Source organism: Nanorana parkeri, unplaced genomic scaffold, assembly GCF_000935625.1.
Source record: "Nanorana parkeri isolate BGI_ZX_2015 unplaced genomic scaffold, ASM93562v1 scaffold2, whole genome shotgun sequence".
Classification (NCBI taxonomy): Eukaryota; Metazoa; Chordata; class Amphibia; order Anura; family Dicroglossidae; genus Nanorana; species Nanorana parkeri.
Window position 1 is genome coordinate 3,255,287 of NW_017306270.1, and position 9,829 is coordinate 3,265,115.

General features: G+C 42.8%; 1 protein-coding gene across 1 annotated transcript in view; it reads right to left on the minus strand.

Moving 5' to 3' along the window:
• ENTPD1 (ectonucleoside triphosphate diphosphohydrolase 1) overlaps positions 1-9,829 on the minus strand; it is an 81,790-nt gene that overhangs the window by 14,376 nt on the left and 57,585 nt on the right. Inside the window, exons 3-5 of the mRNA XM_018558141.1 lie at positions 7,234-7,351; positions 4,490-4,640; positions 1,938-2,097 (exon numbers count right to left, since the gene is read on the minus strand). Of these exons, the coding sequence (XP_018413643.1) occupies positions 1,938-2,097; positions 4,490-4,640; positions 7,234-7,351 (429 nt within the window). The remainder of the gene's footprint in view (positions 1-1,937; positions 2,098-4,489; positions 4,641-7,233; positions 7,352-9,829) is intronic.

The window sequence follows — 9,829 nt, forward strand, 5'->3', positions numbered from 1 at the left end:
AGAAAATGTTCTTCCAAAAAAAAGACACTAACCAGATTATTTAATAGTTCACAGAGGTGTGAAATCTAAGAACTTTGATACCAAATAACCACTAGATCAGCTGTAGCCAACCAGTGGTCCGTAGAGCACTGGTGGTCCGCGAGAAAATTTTGGTGGTCCCTGGGCCCCTCTGATGCCATACAAGCTGGGCCGTCATTGAAGTGGCACAAAGGCAACGAGGCTGCCCCTCACTGACTCAAGCAGCGGCTGTCACAAGGAATGCGCGGCTCTCAGTACAGTGCGGGCTCTGCAGAAGGCGGGGCATCTCGTCAGTACCCGGACTATATATAGATACACACACACATATGAGAATATATGTATGAGGAAACAAAAAATATGAGAATGTATTTATATTTTAAAAAATGTTATATTAGTGGTCCGTGGGATTTAAAACTTTGAATTTAGTTGTCCATGAGGTCCGAAAGGTTGGCGAGCGCTGCACTAGATAGTATTTTATCCAAGTTAAAATACAAGTACCTAGAGAACACATTTGGGGATACTACACAAATCTCACCAAGGGGACCTAATACAATATGCTGATGTACTATATTAGGCCTCGTTGGTGAGATTTGTGTAGACCAGTGTTTCTCAACCTTTTTCCACTCACGGCCCCCTAAAAAAGTACCCGGGGACACCATGCATGTACGGGGGACACCATGCATAAACACACAAAAAAAGCGGGGTTTCTCCCTTTGCATCAAAGTCCTTCCTTCAAATCAGGAGCCCCCTATTCACATCAGAGCCCCCCTTTCACATCAGGATTCTCCCTTTCACATCAGAGTCACCCTTTACATCAGTAGCCCCCCTTTATATCAGAGTCACCCTTTCATATTGGAATCCTCCTTCACATCAGAGTTCTACCATCAGAAAATGTTGAGGCAGCCCTGAAGAGGCTTGAAGGCACCCCAGTGTGCCACAGGCACCCTGGTTAAGAAGAGCTGGTGTAGACTACTCAAATGTGCTCTCTAGACATTCTCTGTGAATGTTCTTTCTGTGCGAATGGATGCACAAAACAAACATTCTATTGTATTTTCTTTAGAAGTTGAATGTATTTTTCGGATGTCATTTTGTAATACTGCAATAAGGCCATGAGATGGAGCTGAGGAGCATAAAGAAATACTTTTTTCTTATGCTCCATCTAGTGGCCATACTGCAGTATTGCAAGATGACGTTTGAAAATAAAAGAAGACACGTGAATGGTTTATAAATAGACCCCTTGGTGTGCTTTGTGTATTTCTTCCACATCTGTGCAGTAATCCAGTGCGGAGCTTCCTGTAATAAAAGGCCAGCCACTGCGGCTCTCTCTCCTTGTGCGGGGTGGCTGCTCTTGTATCTGCCCTCTCCTGTAGTTTTTTGAAGGCAGCGTGTAGTGGGTGGGGTCTGCTGGGACCCTCCTACAGCTCTACTCTTTGCACAGACTATGTGCAGCACAGTGATGATGTCACTGGTAGTTTACAGGGCAATATCTGGGTTTAAAGAAGGTATTTTGGTTCGTATAAAGTGGATTTACAGCCTTTGTGGATATAGAGGAATATATTTAAATGAAAGTGTTTGTGCCCAGAGTTCAGCTTTATACAGAATGCACAATCAGTGCAGAGGGAATGAAAACACCCGAGTTATTAAAAAAACCAAAAAAAAACAGGTTCTCGAAAATGACGGACGAAGGTTGAAAGTTTTATTCCTGTTGGTTGTTTTTGCGAAAAAGAATAAACAGATCATCTGAGACAGTTCGCACCTCAGGCACTTTGATAAATACCACCCATTTTATTTTTGTAACACTGATTACAGTACGTCAGCCTATATTTAAAACCAAAACTGCTGCTGCTCTCCAATTTTTGGTTTGCTAACAACACAGGACAAGACATAAAACCCGCGCTCCGAGCGGAGGGCGTACTAACTTGTATGAAGTTTCCTAGGAGATAGTTTATTGTGATCCAGCCATAGGCTCCCTCTTCTTGTCCTGTAATGATTCTGGCACCTTGAAAATCAAAGAGAGACGATCGCAATGTATTTTCCACGGAGGTGAGGATCTCATCCGCCGACATGGGGTTAGTAAGCCTAGAAGAATACAATATATGACAAGTGAACTATAAAATATAGTAATACAGGCTTATTTAATACAGTCTCAAGACAAATATATAATACAGTGCTGCAACCAATCAGAATTCAGTTTACTCCTAGGCAGACCAGCGAAGAGATGACTTCTGATTGCTTGCTATGGATGACTGCACTAGGTTACATGTTGATGTGTCCTATGTGCTGCTTTAATGATTCAGTTTACTTTTTCATGTAGCAGTAGCTTTCTTTGTTGTAGAACTCTACTGTATTAGATGAGCCTGGCAGCGCTACTTACATGATTAAATTAAAGGAGATTTTGCGGCGCTAAAAACCCTTTCTGTGTGAATAACTAAATATCTTAATAAACCAAGTAATACTCCTAAACCGTGATCAGTGCAAAGTGCTAACAGTGAAAAACTTTTCTTCCAAAACAGTGAATAAATATTACTGTGTAAATAAAATGAGAAGACCATATGGTCTCTTGTAATTGTGATAACTGTATAAAGAAACAGACCTGCTACCCCTTGGAAGACGTCCTTTAGTGACGAAACGCGGCGGGGCGGGGCTATTCCGACGTCACAGCGTCACGGAGAATCAGGAAGTGAACGTGGAGGTTCACGAATTACTGATTGTTTCATCCTTTAATGCTTCACCATGAGGAGTCTCTCTTAATTTATGGGAAACATAATCTGACTAATACCTAGAGGATATACTAAATAGGGATCTGATCCAAATACCTACTCCAGACTGACTACAAAAGCCCATAAGGATGTGTATGCGGTGAGTGAGCACTGCCTAAGGGGTTTTCGTGTGTGACACTTTGAAGTTTTTTTACGCACTTATATTGGATGCACCAGCACGCTGTTTAAGTAATTGGAGGATATTCATCAACCTTCCAGAAACTCTTTGTTCTACATCTATCACTACATGAAGTTGGATTGGACTTTTTTGTTATTTAATGTTATTTAATGGATCACTATAAATCACGGATTTGATTGTTTGAGAGGTTTGTCTAATCATACAGAGGTTGTATCACCTCAACCACTCTGCACAAAGTGACTGCACACTACAGTCTTTATTAATTGTTTTTTACTGTTAAAATTGCTTTATACAGTTATCACAATTATAAGAGACTATATGGTCTTCTCATTTTATTTACACAGTAATATTTATTCACAGTTTTAGAAGAAAGGTTTTTCACTGTTAGCACTTTGTTTGCACTGATCACAGTTTAGGAGTATTACTTGGTTTATTAAGATATTTAGTTACTCACACAGAAAGGGTTTTTAGCGCCGCAAAATCTCCTTTAATTTACCAGGACTTCTCAGTTTGTATTAACGGTATGCCTCCCTCGAGCAGCTGTTGGGCTCTCGGTCCATGACCGAGTGCCTGACCTTTCAGAGAGGGTGACACCCAAATGACTGTCAGTCTGATGGTATCACCTGGTGCGGGCCGCAACCCCCACACTTCCCTAGTGACGCCACTAGACATGTAAGCTGCTGGAAAAATTCAGTTCGGATATTTTGTCATTTTGGGATTCGAATCCGAAATTTAATTTGGTTCGGGTTTCGGACGAAATCCAAATTTTCATTTGTTTCGGAGTTTACGAATACCACAGAAAACCATATACAGATATTAATACTAAAGCTGAAGCTCCTAGACCCGAATTCGGGAGTCCGACTTTACAAATTTCCAAATACGATTCGGGAGCTCCAGAAAGCAATACGGGTCTGGGAGCCATATTAAAGCTAAAGCTTCTAGACCCGAATGGCATTCGGGGGCTGTTGAATGCCATTGGAAACTTGGACTCCATTCAGGTCTTGGAGCATCAGTTTTAGTATTATGTATATACTGTATAAGTAGTATTCTATAATCCAAACAAATATTCATAGCGGCAACATTGTGACCCATATATACATAAAACTATACCTGAGGCTCCCAGACCCGAATGGCATTCAGGAGCTCCCAAATACAATTCGAAAATTCGTATTCACACCCATTCGGATGCATTAGACCGAAAAACACATCTGATTGTACGAATTTTGATTCGTAACAAAACGAATCGCACATGTCTAGACGCCACTGCTTAGTGGGTTTGTAGGTCATTATTACAGTTTTACTACTACAGCACTTTACAGGATTTCTGCAGGCTGACCAGGTATCATATATACATAGTTACACCTGGAGTGCAATTTTAAGGACCTACTCCCTTGGGTTTAGACCCTTCCCTACTCTATACAAACCCCCCCAAAAAAACAACAAAGAGAAAATTGAATACAGTTTAGGAAAGGAGAAGTACAATAAGCTTATGCACACAGTTAAGAGTTTTCTGAGAAAAGTACAGGCTGTCAATTACTTTTCATGAGCTGGCTTAGGGGGCCATTGATAATACCTGAGTAGCCGCATTCCAGCAGTGGCTCCTAAGTACACGGGAGTCTCTTTGTGCTTACTCACTGGAATAATGTCTTGTGCTTTGTTCATACATGCCTGCAGAGAGAGGCCAGCGTCTCCAGGCTTCTCATGGTAGCTGGATATACCATTGCCTGTCAAGAAAAGAAGAAGAGGACAACTATATGTAAACTAAACCACTAAAATCTCATAGAAGCTTACACACGTCCATGTCATTTCAAAATTACATAGCAATAGTTTTATATTTGCAGATCTCATTAAAGTAATTCCTGGTGATACACTTTAGCATTGTGCAAATACATTCAGTTATCTTCTCAGACTGGCTGTCTAAAGAAGAAAGAGATGTCACTGTGGCCAGATCATTAGCTACAGTATTATAAGTATTAGGGATGTCCAGATACCGATGCCAGCATCGGAATCGGGCCCGATAAAAGGCATTTTGACAAGTACTTGTACTTGTCAAAATGCCCCGATGCCTAGCGCCGAAGCTTGCGCTGTTTTTCTTTTCCTTACTTACCTCGCCGAGCGTCGCATCACTGCTGCTCCGGTGGGCGGAGCTCCAAGCAGGGTCATCTGGCAGTCTCCGTCCTAATTTTAGGTGGCCGGAGACACTATAGTGTACTGGACTTGTGTAATGTATATGTAGTACATATATACAGCACACACCTCCACTACACTCCAGCAACAGAGTTACAATTCTCCGCTGCTAACATGAATAGGTTAAATCATGATCCATAGTACAGAACATGTAGTTGTACTATGGATCATTTAAAGTCACCTGTCCCTTTAAGAAAAAGTATCGGTAATTGGTATCGGCAAGTACATGAGGGGAAATACTTGTACTTGGGCCTGAAAAAGTGGCATCAGGACATCCCTAATAAGTATATATAATGCAACATTAAAGCTAACAATCCATAATGATAATACTTCTTACAGAATGAAGAGTGTTTCCCTTTTGTTTATATACATGACACTAACTTCCCATGAAGAAATCATAATGCTGATAACCGGGTACAATTTTTACACTGGCTGACGCACTAATGAACTCCGGCCAGTGACCGTGAGCAATCCGCACTCAGCGCGTGCTTTGGTCACTTGGCAATTTCTCATCTTCTTTTTTTCTGGATATCTGCCACACTTAATATTGGCAGACATACAGCTCTGGCAATGAGAGACAGAAATAAAATAAACATTTCAGAAATCTGCTGTACTTTCCTTTAGGTCCAGATTTAACACTCATGGATGATGGCCAAAACGTATGTTTTATCCAACTGGCATTCGCAGCTTTGGACTAAATTAGAAGAAAAATGCTTTTCATAGGGATTTCAGTCACATTAATCACTCAAGATATCCAATTTTAGCAACCCACTAGAGTGCATCCTCCTTCTGTAGTTTAAATTAGTCATAAGCAGGGATGAGTGGGGGATGAAGATGCACAAACAAACAAAGGTAGCCACAGATATGTTAACTCCTCCATGACGGGAGTTCCAGGGCCCCGGCAATAGTTGTTCAGACATTTTTAGAATGGTTGTCTTGGTAATTTCAAGATAAGGAGGGTTCCAAATATTACAATGGACTTCCAAAATTAATAATTAAAGGGTCAGCTTACCTAAAACTAAAGCTAGCCATACACGGCTTAAATTTCAGCCGATTCCTGCTCAATTGGGCAAAATTCCAGATGTGGGTGGCTCTTGTGGCACCACATTCCACAGTATTACTCAATAACACAGCCTGTATTTTGTGGCCCATCCATAAAATGTAGGCCGCTGTATAGTTTGATAAATGCAGTCATATGGCCGTGTAAGGCCTCGGGCACACATGGGCGCATGAGGCCATAGAATATAATTGCAGGTGTACAGCTAGCCCATATTAGTGAATGAGTGTAGGCAGCTTTCCACTCCTTTACGAGGGTACATGCTAATCTGCAAACACGGGCATGCAGCTTTACGTAGCATGGGTTTATTCAAGTAGCAATGCGTGAACTTACCTACAGCCGCCTACACCCATTCACTATTTTGGGAGACTGTACACCACAGTTGTTTATCCCAAGCATGAAAATATGCCTACAGTTTTTGTTCTCCAGCCTGCCTTCAGCCCATACATTTGCCTTATAAATGCCTCGCTTAGACTATCCATCACTTGAAGGCACAACATGACCATACATAGGCCAAGAAATCTAGCAAATGATGTAAATGTAAATATACAACACGGGTGGACAAATTCTTATGGAATTCAGGATCCGGTTTGTCCAACCCAAGAGCCAGCTCCATTGACAACAACTATAGAAAAACCCGAAAGTTGGATGCCAAGGATGCTTGTTTATCCCAAGCATGAAAATATGCCTACAGTTTTTGTTCTCCAGCCTGCCTTCAGCCCATACATTTGCCTTATAAATGCCTCGCTTAGACTATCCATCACTTGAAGGCACAACATGACCATACATAGGCCAAGAAATCTAGCAAATGATGTAAATGTAAATATACAACACGGGTGGACAAATTCTTATGGAATTCAGGATCCGGTTTGTCCAACCCAAGAGCCAGCTCCATTGACAACAACTATAGAAAAACCCGAAAGTTGGATGCCAAGGAGCGTTGGCTACCTGGCTTCTGGGATTTGTCCAGGCCTGATTTAGATGATGACTGGGCAAAGGGTCCACTATGAGCACGATGTGACAGGTTCACCTATACAGGAGGTATAAAAAAAGAATTGTCCAGATCCACTAACCTTCCACTTTGCATTCTTCTACTTGTTGAACAACGCCCGTGTCATTTTCCTTCTCTGCTGGCCATTGATAGATGTATAGACTGGTGTGTGAGGACCCGGCGTCTAGCACAATACCATACTGCAGAAGAGGGAACAGACAATTAGATGCTTATGATGGTCAGATGTTCACCAACTTGGCCATATAGCGTATCTTCAGCTTTTCCCATTTTATATTAATCAACCCTGGGCTTCCATCGCACATCCGCACACATGGCGGTTATAAGCTAAGTATAGGCTGGTACTCTGAATCGTGTAAAAGCTGTCTAATGGGGTAATGGTGTATATAATCTTGTACATTTGTCAGCATGTTTAGCCCTGGAATCTCTCCCAGACTTGGTAAATGGTACGTTACAGTCTGAAGCTGACACTAATGATCTTCTCTCTTGTATAAGAGGCGCACAATGAAAATAAAGACGGCACGCACAGATAAGAGATGTTATTGAGTAGGCTCTGCCATTTTAATTATGTGTTTCCATTCTCAAACACCAAGCTTTCTTGAAGGGTGTTGTGTGACCCTACATTCTCCAGCTAACATTGTTATTAACGACGAGGAATGTTACATCTACAAGTCAGGGAGTAACTATAGAGGACCACGTCCAACAACACAATTATAGGGGCCCTTGGCTCCCAGCCTCCATCTTAAAGAGACCCTGTCCCCAGCTTAACAAAATTGCAGGTAAAAGCACAGAAAAATCAAGTATTTATAATGCTTGCTTGCAGAGTTTTACTTTCTATAAATTATGTTTTATTCGCCTGCAATGTGCCTTTGAACTTGTTAGAAAGTTTGACTACTCCGGGAGAGTAAATTCCCTAGAACACCCCCTCAGTGGCATCACAAGGGAGGTGCGGCCCGCACCTGGGTGTCAACATTGGTAAAAAGTCGGGCACTCGGTCATGGACCGTGTCATGAACAGTGTTAGGAGACACTGCCGGCGTCCATCACCAAGATGGCCGCCGGCAGGCATCAATCAGATGGTTGCGCATGCGCGATGATGACACGGCGGGGTGTCACCCGGTCTAGAGACCTGGTGACACCTGGCCTCGGGACGCCCCTACACCCCCTCCCTCTTTGCAAAGCATAGCCATTTCCTCTTTTGGGAGTGTCTACTTACTGTCTGTGCTGGCCTAGCTAATCCACACCTCGCCCCTACACAACCCTGTAGGATACTATAGAGCAGGGGTAGCCAAATGTTGGCCTTCCAGCTGTGGTAAAACTACAAATCCTATCAGGAATTGCAAGGCTCTGACAGCCACAGACATGACTTCCAGTGGCAGGTGCATGATAGATTTGTAGTTTCAACCCTGGACGGCCAAAGTTTGGCTACCTGTGCTATAGATTGTCACTTAAGTGACAGCTCTAGGGCACATATCATAGATGGCGGCACACAGCAGGAGTCTAAGCCCCTTTGCATGTCTACACAAGGAAGGCTTTTACAGGTATATAACATGAATAAAATATGTTAAATGCCTGTATATTCTTATGGGAAGATTGTTGTGGAAATGAATAATGGTCTGGTGAGGTGATAATGGTCTCTTTAAAAGGAAACAATGGGCGTTTTACAGTTTTTAAGGTATAAATGAGAATGTGATTAGCTTAAAGCATATGTTAACCTAATCCCTAAAATCTCATATAATTTTTAAAATAGCCATTGTGAGTGTGCATGTGGCTAGGAAAGTGGCTGCAAAGAGGCTGCAAGAGATCAGGAGCAATGAGATGGAACAAGGAATAAAAAAAGGGTGAAATTGTATTGTAGCTGAGTGCCTATTTAATCGCCTTGCTCAAGTGCAGACACTGGCCCTTTTAGCTCCATTTCCCACAATATACAAGCTCCTTAGCTTCCTTCCCTCAGAAGCTCATAGAGGCCTTATCTGATGAGGCTAGGGTAGTTGGGCAAGTAATCTGCAGCCAGGTGAGCAGACCTCCACTGTCAGAACCGGCACGGTCAGAACAGTCTCCAAATTGGAGCCTTACAGCACGCAGCTTCTCCAGAAGACCTAGCTAATGCGGGAAGCCCCTATCCAATTGCTACCGGAGAACTCTAGTTCCAGTATGGTGGCCCTCCTTTGTCCTTTGGCCTTAGATCCATTCGGCTAGGTACAGATAAGACAAGTGTAGAACAGTTCCCAAGATTTTGTCCTCTGTTCGCTATCAAGGACAAGGTGTTTCCCAAATTTTCTCCACCCAGGCTACCTGTATTCAATTTATCTACTGATAAATATGCTCCAATATGGAGGCTCTCAAAGATTGGAGTAAGGACTACACTGCAGACAGGAGCCTTGGTGAGGAACTGTGGCTTTCACATACTTTGCAAAAGTTATGCAACTAAAGCCTCTGTTTTTAACACATACTATTAGGCCTAGTTCACCCCAGCCCCAGAGAGTTCCGGTCCGATTCGCTGACGAGACGAACTGGATCGCATTCTGGCTGGCTTACTGTGTTCTCTGGCGGGAGGGCGAGTGGCGGTGCATTGAAGCCAATGGCACCGCAGCCACACACCCGGGTCGCAGTGCAATCGGCTGCACTGGAACACGTTCCGGTGTGGGCGATTGCACTGCA